Source organism: Urtica dioica, chromosome 4 (assembly GCF_054948205.1).
Source record: "Urtica dioica subsp. dioica isolate 48M chromosome 4, U.dioica_male_clone48M_v1_H2, whole genome shotgun sequence".
NCBI classification, from domain to species: Eukaryota; Viridiplantae; Streptophyta; class Magnoliopsida; order Rosales; family Urticaceae; genus Urtica; species Urtica dioica.
Window position 1 is genome coordinate 9,615,980 of NC_142759.1, and position 16,069 is coordinate 9,632,048.

Sequence of the window (16,069 nt, forward strand, 5' to 3'; positions counted from 1 at the left end):
ATTATAGTTTTTACAGTATTTCTTAATATACCCTTTTAGCTTTAAAAGTATTTAGAGATTTACTTTTATAGAATTTTCAAATTTTACAGTTATAATGAGTGTTAAATTCAAATAGTTTATTTAGACTAAACTTATGCAATTCTCTATTTTCGTTAATTGTTACTAGTGATGATTTAGTTCAGAGCCAAAAAAAAAAAAGATTAAGTTTAAACTTTTGTTAATTTATATAAAAGAAGGTAATTCCCTATAGTGAAGAAAATGAAGTTCATTCCTTAACTAATTGTTGTACATACAAATATAGTGTAATATGCAAAACAAATAATATAAAAATGATTAAGAATGAATTTATATGCGTAAGGCCAGATGCTAGGTATGATTTTTTATTTTTTTTAGTAATCAATTTTTGGATATATTCAAGAAATAATTTTGTAAATAAATATACTTAAAACTCATCTATTAATAATTAGACCCTTTACCCTTATCTTAGAAAAAACAAACTACTTTATAGCCAAACTCGTCTAAAATTATATAAAAGCTATGTTTTTCTATTTCCTTTAAAAAATATTAAAAATTATAGATTAACCATATTATTGCTTATTTATTGTGGAGATATGTACCGTTCTTTCGATTCTTAGTTCGTTTTGGGTTTTTTTTCCCCTATTCATAAACAAAATCAAAATATATTATTTACTATAATTTATTCAGTATGTTTTAGGTCATGAATTTTTTTTTTTTTTTTTTTTTTTATGGAGATCTCTATGATAAGAATAATAACAATAATAATAATGATAATAATCTTCCTAAATCATTATAGTAGTCATCATTAAAGTAACTACGTCCTAGCATTTATTGAGAGGCTTCTTGTATTTAAAAATGCCTTTCTAATTGAAATATTATCATTGTAAAAAAAAACTATATATATAACTCTATAAATATTCATGTTCTTTGCAAGATATTATCAACCCCTTCCCGCGGGGTGCGAGAATTCTTACTATCTTACCATTGCTTAGTATGAAAAGGAGCGGATGGGAAGGCAGCGAAATTTCATTCAAATGTGTTGAATAAACATTTTCAGGAGTATTTGGTTTGAGCGTAAGGTGTTTAGAATCAGAATGTCATTCGAATAAAAAAAATGTGATTTGACATGATTCATTGGACCAGTCTAGTAATGTTTTTTTTTTTTTTGAATAAACGTGGACGGTACCACGGTAGAGATATCATTAAAACCCTCACTTAGGTGGCGGAGGAAAACCGTGGTTACATCACAACCTTTTGATCGTTTAAAACCTCTCGCATGGCACAAGGTGAGACAACCCCCAGCCATTGCACATCCGAGTTTATATGAATTGCAAAGCGAGCCAAATTGTGGGCAACAACATTACAAGAACGGTGAATAAAGGTAATCTGAAAATCAAGAAAAGACATACTACGAACCTTTATTTCACTCAAGATCGTACCCAACTCCGTCGTGGGGAGGCTCCCACTCTCAAAAGCACGAACCACTTCAAGGCAATCGGATTGGACTACCACACGCGACAACCCACACTCAGCGGCCATAGCAAGGCCACGGAGCACGGCGGAGGCTTCCGCGAGGGCGGGAGAGAACCGAGAATTTTTACGCGAGATGGCTGAAGAGATGACAAATCCTCGGTGATCCCGGAGAACACAACCGGTTCCAAACAGCCCCCGCGTAGCATCCACAGCCGCATCCACACTAATAGCAGTGGAGCCCAAGGTCGGGGGAGGCCACGACATATAGGTAGTGGCGTCGGACTTGGTAGCGGGGCAGTCGTTGGCGGAGCGGAAGTTATCGAGGAAATCTCCGGACCATTCCACAAGATCAACAGGATTCCACTGGGCCTTGCCGACACTCACTTGGTTCCTATGATTCCAAATCTCCCAAACCAAGACAACAAAAAATTCAAAGGAACGTACCTCAATCGTGTTCATGGCATTGATGAAGATATCAATCGCATTCAATCCTCCGGTATCCGTGGTGAGGTCCCCAAAGCCGGCAGCCTTCCACGTCTTCTGGACCCATCGGCACCCCCACAGAGCATGCGTCAAAGTTTTCCGGGCCTTTCCAGCACAAAGGGCAGCGATCGTCATCGGTAATCTTCCGGTGGAGCAGCTTAGTTTTAACCGGGATCCATCCCTTGCATACCCGCCACGCAAAGAGTTTGACTTTTGGCAGCAAAGCAAGTTTCCAAAGGAGTTTCCACCAAGCAGCGGCATTAGTAGGGTCCGAGGGGCCATCCACGGCCACCGTAGACATAGCAACCCAATAGCCGCTCCTCACCGTGTATTCTCCATCTTTGGAGTGGTGCCAACGAAGCACATCGGGATTTCCAAGAGGATTGGTAGGAATAGCAAGAATCGCCGACGAGTCGGATTCACCAAACATAGCTCGGACCAAGGCTTCATTCCAACTCCCATCATAATTCATGAGTTCCGCCACTCTCATGTCCTCCGGAATAAACGGTGTATCAATGAGAGAGAAAGTAGGGGGATTAGGGATCCACCTATCCTTAGCCGCAAAAATCGTCTCACCATCCCCGACTCGCCATCTCGAGCCCGCCTCGATAATCATTTTCCCCCAAGTCAAACTCCGCCACAAGAAGGATCCGGTCGAAGTGCAAGTGGCTCCGAGAATGTTACCATTAGGGTAGTAGCTTTCTCGAAGGACTCGTTCCACGAGGCAGCCCGGACGCCGAATAAGTCTCCAAACGTTCTTTGCGACGAGAGCTTGGTTGAATTTTTCAAGGTCTCGGAATCCAAGTCCACCTCCCTCTTTACTCCTCGTCAACTCTTCCCATTTGCTCCAATGAATCTTACTCCCCTCTCCGGAATTGCCCCACCAAAATCTCGCCACCGCTTTGTGGATGTCGTCCACGAGAGATTTGGGGAGGCGAAAACAACTCGCCACATAGGTCGGGATGGATTGGAGGATCGACTTGATAAGGACTTCTCGCCCGGCTTGTGAGAACCAAAGGCCTCTCCACGAGTTAATCTTCCCCCACACCCTCTCTCTAACATAAGCGAAAACTTCGCGTTTCTTCCTTCCGATAAATGAGGAAAGCCCGAGGTAATGTTGAAGACACGGAGTGACCGCCACTTCGAGACGGGCTGCGATGGAATTTTTTGTATCCTCCGGAACATCACATCCAAAACATATTTCGGACTTGCCAAAGTTGATGACTTGTCCCTACGCTGCCTCATACACCGACAGACAGCCCGCCACCGCCTCACACTCCTCCAAGTTAGCCCGGAAAAAGACGATGCTATCGTCGGCGAAGAATAAGTGCGACACCCAAAAATCCTGCCGGCCGAACCTAACCCCATTAACCACTCCCTTCTCTTCCCCCTCTCGAAGTAGGCCCGAGAGTCCCTCCGGGCAAAAGAGGAAGAGAAAAGGAGAAAGAGGGTCCCCTTGCCGAAGCCCCCGTTGGGGGGAAACACGATCAAGGACTCTCCCGTTAATGTTAAAGGAGAAGCTCACCGACGAGATACACCGCATGATTAATTCCACCCACGCCTTGTCAAAGCCGAGCTTAAGCATAACGGCCTCAAGAAAGCTCCATTCGACTCGATCATACGCCTTCGACATGTCTATCTTGAGAGCCGCCATATTTCCATTCTCGAACCGCCCACGTCTCATGGTATGAATGCCTTCGAAACACACCATCACATTGTCAAAGATATGACGACCCCCCACAAAGGCCCCTTGATTCTCCGCAATGATTTCTCCCATAAAAGCCTTTAACCTTAGAACAAGACACTTCGAGATAATTTTGTAAATAACATTACATAGGCTAATAGGTCGAAAATCGGATACCTTCTCCGCCTTGTTCACTTTCGGGATCAAAGTGACTACCGTATCGTTGATCTCCGCAACACCTTTTTTGTCGTTGAGGATCCCCAAGCACACCGCGGAACTAAGTCCCCGACCACCTCCCAATTTTTTTGAAAAAAGATAGCCGGAAACCCGTCCTTCCGCGGCGCCTTAAGTGGTCCCATCGAGAAAAGAGCTCTCTTCACATCATCACCATCAAAAGGCCGAAGAAGTTCTTCGTTCATCGACGCCATGACTTTGGAGAGATCCCCACCAAAGCTTCTTCAATAACATCCGGACTCGGCATTGAGGACGTGAAGATCTCCCTAAAATAGGAAGATACCACCTCCTCAATACCCGAGTCACCATCTCTCCAAACTCCGGAGGCATCAAAGAGACCGTGGATGTTGTTCCGTTTACGTCTTGCCGAGGCCTTACGATGGAAAAAGGAAGTATTTTTATCACCACATCGCATCCAAGTCATGCGGCTCCTTTGTCTCCAAAATCTCTCATCCTTCTCAAGCAAAGCATCAAGTTGGCGTTGTTCCCGGACCAAGTCCCCTCGGGCAGCTCTGCCTCTCTCATCTCCAACCCGTCGAACCACCTCTTGTTGTTTGGCGATACGAGTCTTCACCTCGCATCTTCTCCCATAGCTCCATTTGCCAAGGCTGCGACTACACCGGTCGAGGGAGCTGAGAAGGCTAGGGAGGCCGGCCTCCGAAACACCCCCCCAAGCCTCATGGATCCGCGCGCTACACTCCTCCTCATCACACCAAGCTTCTTCAAAGAAAAACCTTCTAGGAGGGATCGGTCTCGAGCTCCTCACCCCACTAGTAGACAAGAAAAGTGGTCTATGATCCGAGTTCCAATATTTAAGGTGATAAACCTTGGTATCGGGGAACATGAACTCCCAATTCGGGGTCGCAAGACACCGATCGAGCCTTTCTTGAATGCTAGTAGGGGAAGAATTGCGCCTCCAAGTAAACTCCGCACCTTCAAAGCCCAGGTCCGCTAGCTCACACTCCTCCAAGAGATGACGGAAGGACTCAAGGCAATGGGGGTCACGAGTCCTTCCGTCACTAAGTTCCTTATTGTCAAGCACCTCGTTAAGATCGCCTCCCACAAGCTAAGGGTCACGAGCCGAACCCATGACTCGTCGAATCAGGTCCTAAGAGTGCTTCATCTCCGCTGCCACTGGGTTGCCGTAAAGACCCATAAACCGCCACGTCGAGTCATCATTGTCGGTAACCAGCCCTTCTACATGGAAGCGAGAGAAGGATCCGAGAGAAAACTGAGCCGATTGATTCCAGAGAAGCATAAGACCCCCACTTCTACCCACACTATCCACCGCAAAACAATTCTCAAACTTCAGTAACACCCGAACTCTCTCAGCCGACCTACTCTTGAGCTTAGTTTCCGATAAGAAAATCATATCGGGCTTATGCTTAAGAGCATGTGACTGAAGAGTCCTCTTCGTCCGGGGGTTCCCCAACCCCTGGACGTTCTAAACGAGGAGATTCATTGGGCTCGGCGGCCCTCATCACCGTGGGGCGCCGCTTTAGTAGTTTGAGTGTCCACAGCCAAATCCGAGAGTCCGGAAGAGTCAGTGACGAAGAGGGGTGTTGAGACTTGAGAGGGGTGCTCCTGGACCAGTCTCGAAAAGATCTCAGGAGCCACCACAATGGATTGCTGATTATCATTGGTATTAGACCCATCTCCGAGCCTTGCAAATTTTTGTGGCTCCTCAGGCGTCTGGTTCTTCGGTTTCGTCTTCGAAATGCCGGTGGAGAGAGCTCCTTAAGATCCCTCCTCTCCAGCCCACAGGTGACGTGCACGTTTTTTCCAAGAAATTCCCCCACGAGCCTGATCATAGTGCACCTGGCTGCCATTCTTGTCCACATGAGGTTCTGCCAATTTGTTCTTGCCCTTGTCCACTCTCTGCGCAGGTCGCGACCCCGGTGTCAAGAGTCCAGACCTGACGTTGCCAGCCTCTCCAGGCGTTCTTGGATTCTCGGCCGTCTTTACTGAGGAAAACTCCACCCCAGCCTCACGAACGAAGCTCTGCGTGACCTGAGGCACATCCCAGCCATCCAATGTGGTCTTCGGTATATTCTCCATTTGGTTAATACCCACCTCATTCTTTTTTGGCGAATTCCCACCAAAGCCCAGCCCAGTGTCATCAGCTCTGTCTAAGTTCACTGGGAGAGGGGGCCGCTGGGCCTGGGTTGAGAAAGAATTAACCAGGCCCAAAACTTTTGGGCCCAAGGGGATCCTGGTTTTAACAGATCTTTTTCCCCGTTTCTTCTCACCAGGGCCAGCTGGCTGTCCTTCTATCTCCTTGGGGGTGCTCGAAGGCTCCAGGGGATTGTCCATCTCCATTTCATTGGTCTGGGATTTCTCGGGAAAGCCTGCAGTGGTTGAAGACTTGATTGGTGTCTCAAAAGAAGCATCTGAGGATTCCCGAGGAGAGACGGGTCTATCTGGCGGCACACCAGGTTTCGAGGCCACATGCGGTTCCGACTCACGCGCCTGAGAGGACGACCCGACCTTCACCTGAGATTTCGGCGCACGCGCCTGAGACGACTCGGCTTTTTCCGGCGATTTTGGCGCAGAAGTTCCTCGCATCGGCTCCGGAGGGGGTGAGGAGGCCGGTGATGGAGAGGACTTGTTCCAGCTTTTGTTTGACCCCTGGGTCTTCGAGGTGGGTTCTCGATTGGGTCTGCGTTTCTCGCCAAAACCGAGTTCAGGCGCGATCCTGAAGATTGGTGACGCAAATCGATTGGGCGGTGTCGCAGCAAGGAAGCTTCCATACGCAAACCCATCCGGTGGTTTTTCAGTCGGGGCATTGGGAGCCGTGCAATTTTCCCATTGGTGTCCAACAATCCCGCAGTTGAAGCACAGGGTCGGGAGTTTTTCATACCGAACCTCGCACCAGGTCTTCGTCTCCGAATTCCCGAGTTGGACGGCGATTCCTCGTCGGAGAGGTTTCGTTAAGTCCACCACCACTCTCACCCTGATGAAGCTGTCGCGGATTCTGCCTTTCCGATCAGTGTCCACCTTCAAGACCCTGCCCACTTTACTACCCAGGAGCTCCCCCATTTTCACAGAGGTAGCCACAAGTGGTAAGCCATGAAGCTGCGTCCAGAAGCCAGCCGTCGTGAACTGACCCGCCCGGTCAAAATCCACCTCCGCAGGATCAGAAAGGCAGAGCAGAGCTTTGTCAAACAACCAAGGTCCATTCTCCACCACCATGTTCTTGTCCGCCCTTGAACCGAAGGAAAATTTCAACACTGAGTTATGCATTTCACTAATGTCCAGTCCTCCTTTGATGTTCCAGACATTCTCAATCACACTTTTCAGTGCTTTCTTATTGTAGTTTTTATCAATTAAGAGTTTCCCCAAGAGCATAGAGTTCACCTCTTCCCTTCCATCAATCAAGGTCTCCTCTTCTACAGCCACGACTTCATCCTCCTCCTCCGTTGTCATGTTGAAGTTGGACCATTTGCTAAAGAGATCTTCCATAGCCTCACACGAAGGCAGCAACACAAGGTCAAACTCTGTAGTTCAGTGGGAACTCAGAGAAAAAAAAAACAGTCTAGTAATGTTTAAAAGGTTGCTTTTTTTTTTTTTCATTTCGCATTAACCGTTATGATACATTTCTGTTCGATGAATTATATTTTGTCAAATATTATAAATAATTTACAGAAAAGTATAATATATATAGTGAAATTTGTTGTAACTAGCCAAGTTTGTCATTCTTATTGGGGAAATAGCCCAATTTTCATTTTATTAAGCAAATAGCCCATATTTTCGGCTTAGACCATAATGCCCTTGGCAAATTCGCGAATTGGTTAATTTAATTAACCTAACCTACTGGAGCGAGTTAGGTTAATTAATTAACTTATTGGTTTAATATTAGTTTAGGTTCTGATTTTTTTGTGAGTAAAATTAATTTACTAAATGATTGAATTCGAAATTAGGTTAATTAATTGAATGCTTTGAATATCAATTGACTTAAGTTATGATTTTTGTAATTTTTTTTGTGAATTTCAAATCATTCACGAAGCAGTTAATTAATTAACCTAACTCACTCCAGTAGGTTAATTAAATTAACCGATTCGCGAATTTACAAAGTGCCTCTCCTCAATTCCCTCCATCGCCGCCGATTTCCTCTCCGCCGCCTATTCCTCTGAATTCGGAATTAGGTTAGTTAATCGAATGCTTTGAATATCAATTGACTTAAGTTATGATTTTTGTAAATTTTTTGTGAATTTCAAATCATTTTACGAATCAGTTAATTAATTAACCTAACTCACTCCAGTAGGTTAATTAAATTAACCGATTCGCGAATTTACAAAGTGTCTCTCCTCAATCCCTTCCATCGCCGTCGATTTCCTCTCCGCCGCCGATTCCTCTCCCCCCGCTGATTTTCGAGTCAATCTGAGCCGTCGTCGCCGTCGAGATTCGGCCACACTTCTTCTCTTTTTCTTTCTTCTTCTTCTTTCTATCTTTTATTCTTCTTCTCATGACTCGCGCGAGCAACACCTGCAAACAAGGAAAAAAAAAACAACAACCAACGAAAAAAGCTTCAGCAAATCACCATCACCCACACCATCTCTTTCTCTTTCTCACCTTCTCCTCATTTCTTCTGCGCGAGCGCCGAGCCGACTGCGCGTGCGCCTCCGCCGATCGCGCGACCAGCCGTCGCCGCCGTTTCCCTCTCTCTCGTCTGCTCTCTCCCTTCCCGGGCTTTGCCGGACTGTGCGCTCGCCTCTGACGCGAGTCCGGGCGAGCTTCGAGTCATCGCGCGACTTCAGACGCCGAACCCACCTGTGCGCACACTCCGACCGAGAACGAGACGCCGCCGCGAGCCACGGTGACGCCGGACCGGGAAAGAATTCCGCGGAAGGCGTGAGATTTCACCGAGGGAGCCTAAGTTCACAAATTGGAATGGATCGGCGACGGCGTGGAATGAATCGGCGAGATTAGTCTCGTGGTGGCGTGAAATGGATGAGGACAAGGAACGGACGAGTTTAGGTTTAGGGTTGAGTAAATTTAGTGCGAGGGTAATTTGGGTAGTCAATTATTAATTGGGCTATTCCCTTAATTTATTCGAACTTGGGCTATTCTACTAATATTGGTGGACTGATTGGGCTAATATGCTCATTCTTTTATATATATATATATATATATATATATATATATATATATATATATACACACACACACACGAGCTAAACTTAACTTTGTATTTTATGTAGCGGTCAATGTATACTTTTATAACTTATTTGAATATTATTAAGTGAAGTATTTAATTTAATTTTTAGATTATACTATAATGGCTAAAAGCACATGATTTTTCGGAAATTTTTACGGTTTAGTAAAATGTTGTATCGAGCGGTACAAATTACATGTAAAGTTACCCAAATATGACGGTACATCAGCAAAATCAGAGGTCCGATGCAATAACGGTAAACAGTATTTTAATACTTGGGTGACAATAACAAAAAATAAAATATTACATATAATAATAAGATATCTAAAGATTGAAAAACTTATTTAATTTAAAAAGGAAAATTGCCAAAAGTATGACTAAATTAAGGCAAAATTCCATTTTCCTATTTTTTTCAAAAATTTACCAAACTAGGACCGGTCAAACAAAAGTCAAATGAGAGATACACAAAAATCTACCTATTATACCATCATACTAATTACCAACCTACAATCTTTCCCAATAAAATCTCTTATTTTTTCTCTTTCTTTCTATTTTCCCGTTCATCCCATCGAAAAAACGATTTTTTTTTTTATTAGTCCTAGTTTGGTAAATTTTGGAAAAAAATAGGAAAATGGAAATGTCCCTTAATTTAGTCCTAGTTAAGGAAATGTCCCATTTAAAAATGGCAAAATAGGATTACAGCCTTTTATTGGCCCACAGCTAAGTAGGCCTAAAGCCCAACCTAAGGAGATTGGGCCAAAAAGCCCATCTACTTAAGCAGTGTGATTTAGAGAAGAAAGCCTCTCTATGGGTTTAGCAATTGATAAAGAGAGAATAAGTTAACCGCGAAATCAGACGTTTACACAGAGGAGAAACCCTAACGTGAGAGAGAGAGAGTTGAGAAATCAGTGAGCGATGGTGGGGAAGAGAAAGAAAGACGACAGCGATGACGAAAGCGGGAAAAAGATGGAGATATTGCCTTCCATGGTAAAGAACAAGGACAAGAGAGCCGAGCTCCACGCTAAGCTCAAGAACCAGAAGAAGCTCGAAAAGCGCAAGCGCTCCAAGGCTCGCGAAGCTGCCGTCAAACTCGCTCTTGAGCTCGGCGAGGAGGTACATCGTTCGTTCATTCTCTATGATCTCTTTTTTTCTATTATCTGTAATCTAATTCTGTTTTTTTTTTTTTCCTTTCTTATTTTTTATTACTTTCTTATAGCCTGAACCTAAGAGAATTCCTAGGACGATCGAGAATACGAGGGAGCACGATGAGACTATTTGTATGCCCGACGACGAAGAGGTTTTTTTTCCCCTTTTCTGATTTATTTCGTGAGTCAAAAGATCATGTTTTGGTGACATTGCAATTTTAATAGCTAGGTTAATATTTGAGCCGTGAGAGACTTTCTCAAGGCTAAAAGCAGTGTAATTTGGCTACAAATGCAATTGTGAAAAGTGAATTTGACCTATTTTTATTCAGTTAAATTTACTTGCAAAGGTTCTATATTTTGTTTTGCTGCTCAAGGCCTAAAAGCAGTGTAATTTGGCTGCGAATGCAATTTCGAAGGGTGAAATTGACCTATAATTAATAACATTATTTTTATTTACTTGAAAAGGTTCTAGTTTTTTTTAGTTGGCTCCTCATTTAATATTTTTGCATCTGTAGCTATTTGCTGGGAATGATGCAGACGAGTTTAGTGCCATTCTGAAGCGAGAACAAAATCCTAAGATATTGATCACTACTTGCCGCTTCAATTCTTCGGTAATTTGTCCTCTATGATAGTGTTTTTTACCTTTTTTTTTCCTTTTAATATTTCGTATTACATCCTGATCATAATTATCATTGCATATTATGACGTGCTTTATGATTGTAATGTATGTTTGGGTTCCAGAGAGGACCTGCATTTATATCAGAGCTTTTATCTGTGATACCGAATGCACATTATTACAAAAGAGGAACCTATGAATTAAAAAAGGTGGATACTTATTTATCTATCTCTCTTCTCTCTCTCTCTCTCTCCCTTTTTTTCTCTGTAAAATGTGATCATGGGGTTAGAATAATTCATCTTCATTTTCTTTGTGTACACACTGATGCAGATTGTAGAATATGCGAATAAGGAGGAGTTTACTTCTATGATTGTTGTTCATACCAATCGTAGAGAACCAGGTTAGTGATTGGGTTTCATAGAATCTTCATAGTTAGAAAAACAAAGTAGAGCGGTAGTACTTTGTTAATTATATTGGGCTGCTAAGTTAAAACTTGTATTGTGTTGCTTGTCTCCATGGATTTAATGGTTGCATATTATACCCATCTTTCAGATGCTCTCCTAATTATCAACCTACCTGATGGTCCTACTGCTCATTTCAAGCTATCAAATCTTGTATTACGCAAAGATATTAAGGTATACATGTAGAAAAATTTGCACGTACGCATGTGTGTTTTGAAATACGCCCGCCTTAATCACAGTTTCCCTGTGCTTGTAGAATCATGGAAACCCGACAAGTCACGAGCCGGAACTTATCCTTAATAACTTTACAACGCGTCTGGGTCATCGAATTGGAAGGTTTTTATCTTATTTCATTATCTTATTTATGTTTCAAAATAATGATCATTCCATGCTAGTGTTTCGAATTCAATGCGGATGCATTATACTTTCTGTACAACTTTAGACATAAGGAGTTTAAATAATTACTATATATATAGATATAATCTTGTACATATTATCTTTAACTTTTCAATATGTCCATAATAATTTCCTTCTCTCTTTTCTCCTCTTTAGATTTTTTCAGTCAATTTTCCCTCAAGAACCAAATTTTCGTGGTCGTAGAGTCGTAACTTTCCACAATCAGCGAGACTTTATATTCTTCCGGCATCATCGGTATGTGTCCACTGCAATTAAAAGTTTATTTATAACTATTATTAATTTAATTTTAAAAACTATAAGTTTCTGATGAGAGGTGCTATATCATGTTCCAGATACATTTTTGAAACAAAAGAAAATAAACAGGCTGATACAAAAGGGAAAAAAACCAAGGATGAAGAGGGTGAGGTCTCTCGTGAGAAAACCATTGCTCGTCTTCAGGTTGGTGTTATGTTGTTTTTTATCTACCCTTTTATTAATAGTAATGAACTATAGTGGTACAGAACAGAAAATAATTTCAAAGCATTGTAAAGGGCATTCATTCTTCTGAAGTTGTTTAGATGCTTTTTTCTGTTGAGCGTCTGATAATTCTCGATCGTATGTGACCGTACGTCTGTATCAACGGACAAATTTCAAATGCCTGCAATTAAGTTTTGTCATCATTTAGTAATTTCACTTGTGTTCATAGTTTTGGGTTTGAATGCAAGTTTTGATTCCATAATTTATATATTCTGCAGGAATGTGGTCCTCGTTTCACGCTGAAGCTAGTCAGCTTGCAGCACGGTACTTTCGATACAAAAGGCGGAGAATTTGAGTGGGTTCACAAGGTATCGCATTTGCATTGCCTAAAATCATGGATTTACCTTTTTGTCTTCGGCTCATTTGTTTCTTTCTCTTTCCAATTTAAAAATCAGCCTGAAATGGACACCAGCCGGAGAAGATTCTTCCTCTAACCTGTATCAGAAATGATATTGCGTTCAAGCATTGTAGTCGTGTAGAAGAATTTTGGCGATGAGTTTTGTTTGCGTTCTTGAAATCCCGGCACCACCTCACCCTGCTGGAGCTTTTTTGAAGATCTGTTTTCTAGTCGACCCTTTTGATTAATCAGTCTTTTATTTGTTCCTTACCATTATAGTTTATTAAAAAAATTAATTTGTCGAAAAAAAAGAAAAAAAAAAGAAAGAAGGAAGAACTTATCTATTTATTCCCTTTTTTGTTTGATGTATATACACAAAATATGTAGTTTTAGGCTTATGCCGGATTGGTTATGAACCTAAAAAGATGAGAAACACACCGCAAAAACAGTTTTCCTTGAAGCTCATATCTCTATACCTACTCCGTTTTTACACTTGTGTTGTATTGTGATGATATGAGAGCGGATTTTTTTAAGACCCTGAAGGAAAATCAGAACAAAAATACCTGCAAACACAGCAGCATTCAACATTGATCTCTCTGGCACAGAATTTCTAGAGAGGTATATACAATCTGAGACCACAAGAACCCAACCAAGACCCTCCACGAATGATTTGACCAACAAGGTCTTCCCAGTTTTATCCCCAACAACCCTGCAAATAATCCTGAAAAACAAAGCTCCGATGACTGAAAATGTGGTCACAGACCAACCCCTGTATGAAACCAACGCTCCTCCCACGACCAGAGCTTCCTTGCGACACACGCAAGTCGAGCACTGCCCCGAAAAGCTCGAACCGACAAATGCGTCGAGGCCTGTGTAGTATGGCAAGAGAATGGAATCCAAATACAAGCTCGCGTGCAAAATCCCCGAGATCGTTGACGCCTCGAGGAAAACATGCCTGACGTCATTAACCGCCAGGCTGTTGAAGCTGAGCGCGGAGACGTGAACCAGTAAAAGAATCGCGGGCCCGGCTATGGACATTGGAAATATTGTGTTGACCCGAAATCCGTTGGCTAGGACGAAGATGATTATGGGTAGGGAAATCGGACCGGAGGGTAAAAAATACCTCCTCGAGAAAGTACGGCTTTGCTCGCTTCGAGTTATATCCGCTATCGTGATGAAAAGGGTTGTGAAGTATGTTGCGGTTGTCAATATGAGGATGAGAACATCCACGGAAGGTGAGTGGTTTCCGGGGTATACGCTCTCGCAAAAATAGTGGTAAGGACAGTTTATTGGGTCCAAGGTTTCTTCATACTCCCATTTGATGCATTTAAAAAACATCAATTTGATGTCTTCAAGAGCCCATTCTGGTTTCCCAGTTGGATATTCCGGGAGTAGGATTTCCCAATTCATTTCTGTTTGTGTTTCGATTAGTTTTCCCATTGATGCTTCTCTATATAAGCACAACACATATGTTGTGCTGAAATATCACAGCATGGTTGGTCGAGGTCTTTCACTTGGGGGGGAGAATAGGATGTAGAGAGACCAACTAATTATTGTTATTATTAATTTAAGATTGCTTTGAAGTTCTTGATTGGTCTGTATTGGTTGTGATGAGAAAGTCTTCTCTTGAAATGGGTATATTCTTTTGGTGTGTTTCTTAGATTTGACCAATTTGCATGCTTGGCCAGTCTCAGTCGAAGTGAGTATTTTGTGCAGATAATGCACCCAAATTTATTTGTATGTAAAAAAAAGGATCGGTTGTTTGTGTGGTAAACAATAATGGTGATGGAATTTGTAGCAAAGTTGAAGTTGATTGATAGATAACGCAACAAAGGGGTTTGAAGGAAAGCTTTGGTTCAAAGAAACGATTCCGGGTTTGGTGGGTGATTGCTATTGGCTCGTTGTTGATGGATTAGCAGACTTTGGTAACTACCCAACGCAGATTCATAAATAAAATATCATATACTTCAAATAAACGAGAATTTCATTGACATGTGGTATTTTGGTTGAAGCTACGATAGTTGGATGTTCATTGATGTTCTATGACATGTTTCTTGAAAATATATATGTTTCCGTAAGAAATTTGTTATTGGCTTCTTTTGTGATTGTGGCATTTTTGCCCATTAATATTTTTTTTTTGAGTATTTCTTACTGATTTTGTACTATTTTGATCATTTTATAATTTTTTTAAATAATTTTTTATATGTTCATTTTTTTGTTGACATTTCATTCATATTTAGGATAAGCATCAACTCCATCTTTTCACGTCGCTTCTTGAGCTATACAGTGACAAGCTTACAATCTCTGTCACTCTCTTAGAATTGTCCAATCATCTGTCGCCATATTTGATTGACATATAATTTAGGTGCTTCGATCCTCAAATATGACTAAAGAAGTTTAAGGTAAGAAGTTTAAGGTAGTGTTTGGTAGTTAACTCAAACTGTTTTTTGTTTTCTGTTTTCTAATTTTTGTAGTTGTATTGAAAAACTGTTTTGAAGTTGTTTTCAAAAAGCTGTTTGGTACAGTTTTCATTTTTGTTTTTGAGAAATTGAAAAAACTGGAAAAACTGTTTGGTACACTTTTCACTTTTTTTTTTTTTGAAAAAATGAAAAGTGAAAACTATTTGGTACATGGAAACAATTTCTTAACTCAATTTTTTTTTAAACATAAGTTTAACTACACAAAATATAAATATGACATTATTGTTTAGATTGAATACAAATTTTTTTTTGTCATCATAAATATGAATATGACATTATTGTTTAGATTTAATAATCGTAGGACCCAAAGACATATCCACTGTAAGGAATCCAAGTTCTCAGACAAAACTTCAAACGATACGAGAAAGTGTAAACTCGAACGAGAAACTATGATAAAGATCGTTTCTTTTCTTCTCCGAATCTCAAGGAAAACATAGTCAAATTTCTTATCGCGACGCTCGAGTAACCGAGATACCAAACGTTAACTCAAAATGATTCATATACAAAATTATTTAAAACCCGTGATAACACATCACAACAACAAAAATTCATAAAATCCTCCGAGCCAAAGCCGAAACGCCGTATCCACTCGACGTTCTCCTGGTCACAAAATTTTCGGCCGCGATTAAAAGCCCGAAATGTCTCGTTAATCTTCGATTCGTCATCGATAAAAATATCGACTCCACAGCCCAACTTCAAATTCATATCATCACATAACAATATCGGTTCATAAATCCCGTTCAAACCAACACGAGTTTATACTCGTCAAATCAGCCATAACGAGAATCAAACCCGAGTAGCAGCTGGAAAACGTATCATAACTTTAACTACACAAAACGAAAACCAACGATTCCAAAACCATAACGGAACTAACATCCGTAGCTTTCTAACGACCTATTTTACGACCAATTTCAAGCACCATAGCTATTTGAAAAACTGTCCGCAATTTCGGGTCGCTGCTCAGGAAATTCACAGTTCACAGCTTTAAACACACAACTTCAAAAATTCATAACTAAATCAATACTCAATGGATTTACACGTTCTTGGTCA

General features: G+C 41.5%; 3 protein-coding genes across 3 annotated transcripts; 1 reads left to right on the plus strand and 2 right to left on the minus strand.

The window, feature by feature from the left end:
- Positions 1 to 1,257: 1,257 nt before the first annotated feature.
- On the minus strand, positions 1,258 to 1,950 carry LOC149400212 (uncharacterized). Its single transcript, XM_089610399.1, has one exon. It carries the CDS (start codon positions 1,948 to 1,950, stop codon positions 1,258 to 1,260), a length of 693 nt encoding a protein of 230 aa, XP_089466525.1.
- Positions 1,951 to 9,839: 7,889 nt separating this feature from the next.
- Positions 9,840 to 12,999, plus strand: MEE49 (Ribosomal RNA processing Brix domain protein). Its single transcript, XM_089612588.1, has 11 exons — positions 9,840 to 10,160; positions 10,264 to 10,344; positions 10,708 to 10,803; positions 10,934 to 11,017; positions 11,139 to 11,208; positions 11,361 to 11,443; positions 11,526 to 11,605; positions 11,822 to 11,920; positions 12,019 to 12,124; positions 12,421 to 12,510; positions 12,598 to 12,999. Exons 1-11 carry the CDS (start codon positions 9,963 to 9,965, stop codon positions 12,634 to 12,636), a joined length of 1,026 nt encoding a protein of 341 aa, XP_089468714.1. The 5' UTR covers positions 9,840 to 9,962; the 3' UTR covers positions 12,637 to 12,999.
- Positions 13,000 to 13,001: 2 nt separating this feature from the next.
- On the minus strand, positions 13,002 to 14,331 carry LOC149400214 (uncharacterized). The gene has a single exon (XM_089612590.1). The coding sequence runs from the start codon at positions 13,977 to 13,979 to the stop codon at positions 13,002 to 13,004; it is 978 nt and encodes a 325-aa protein (XP_089468716.1). The 5' UTR covers positions 13,980 to 14,331.
- Between the last annotated feature and the right edge of the window lie 1,738 nt (positions 14,332 to 16,069).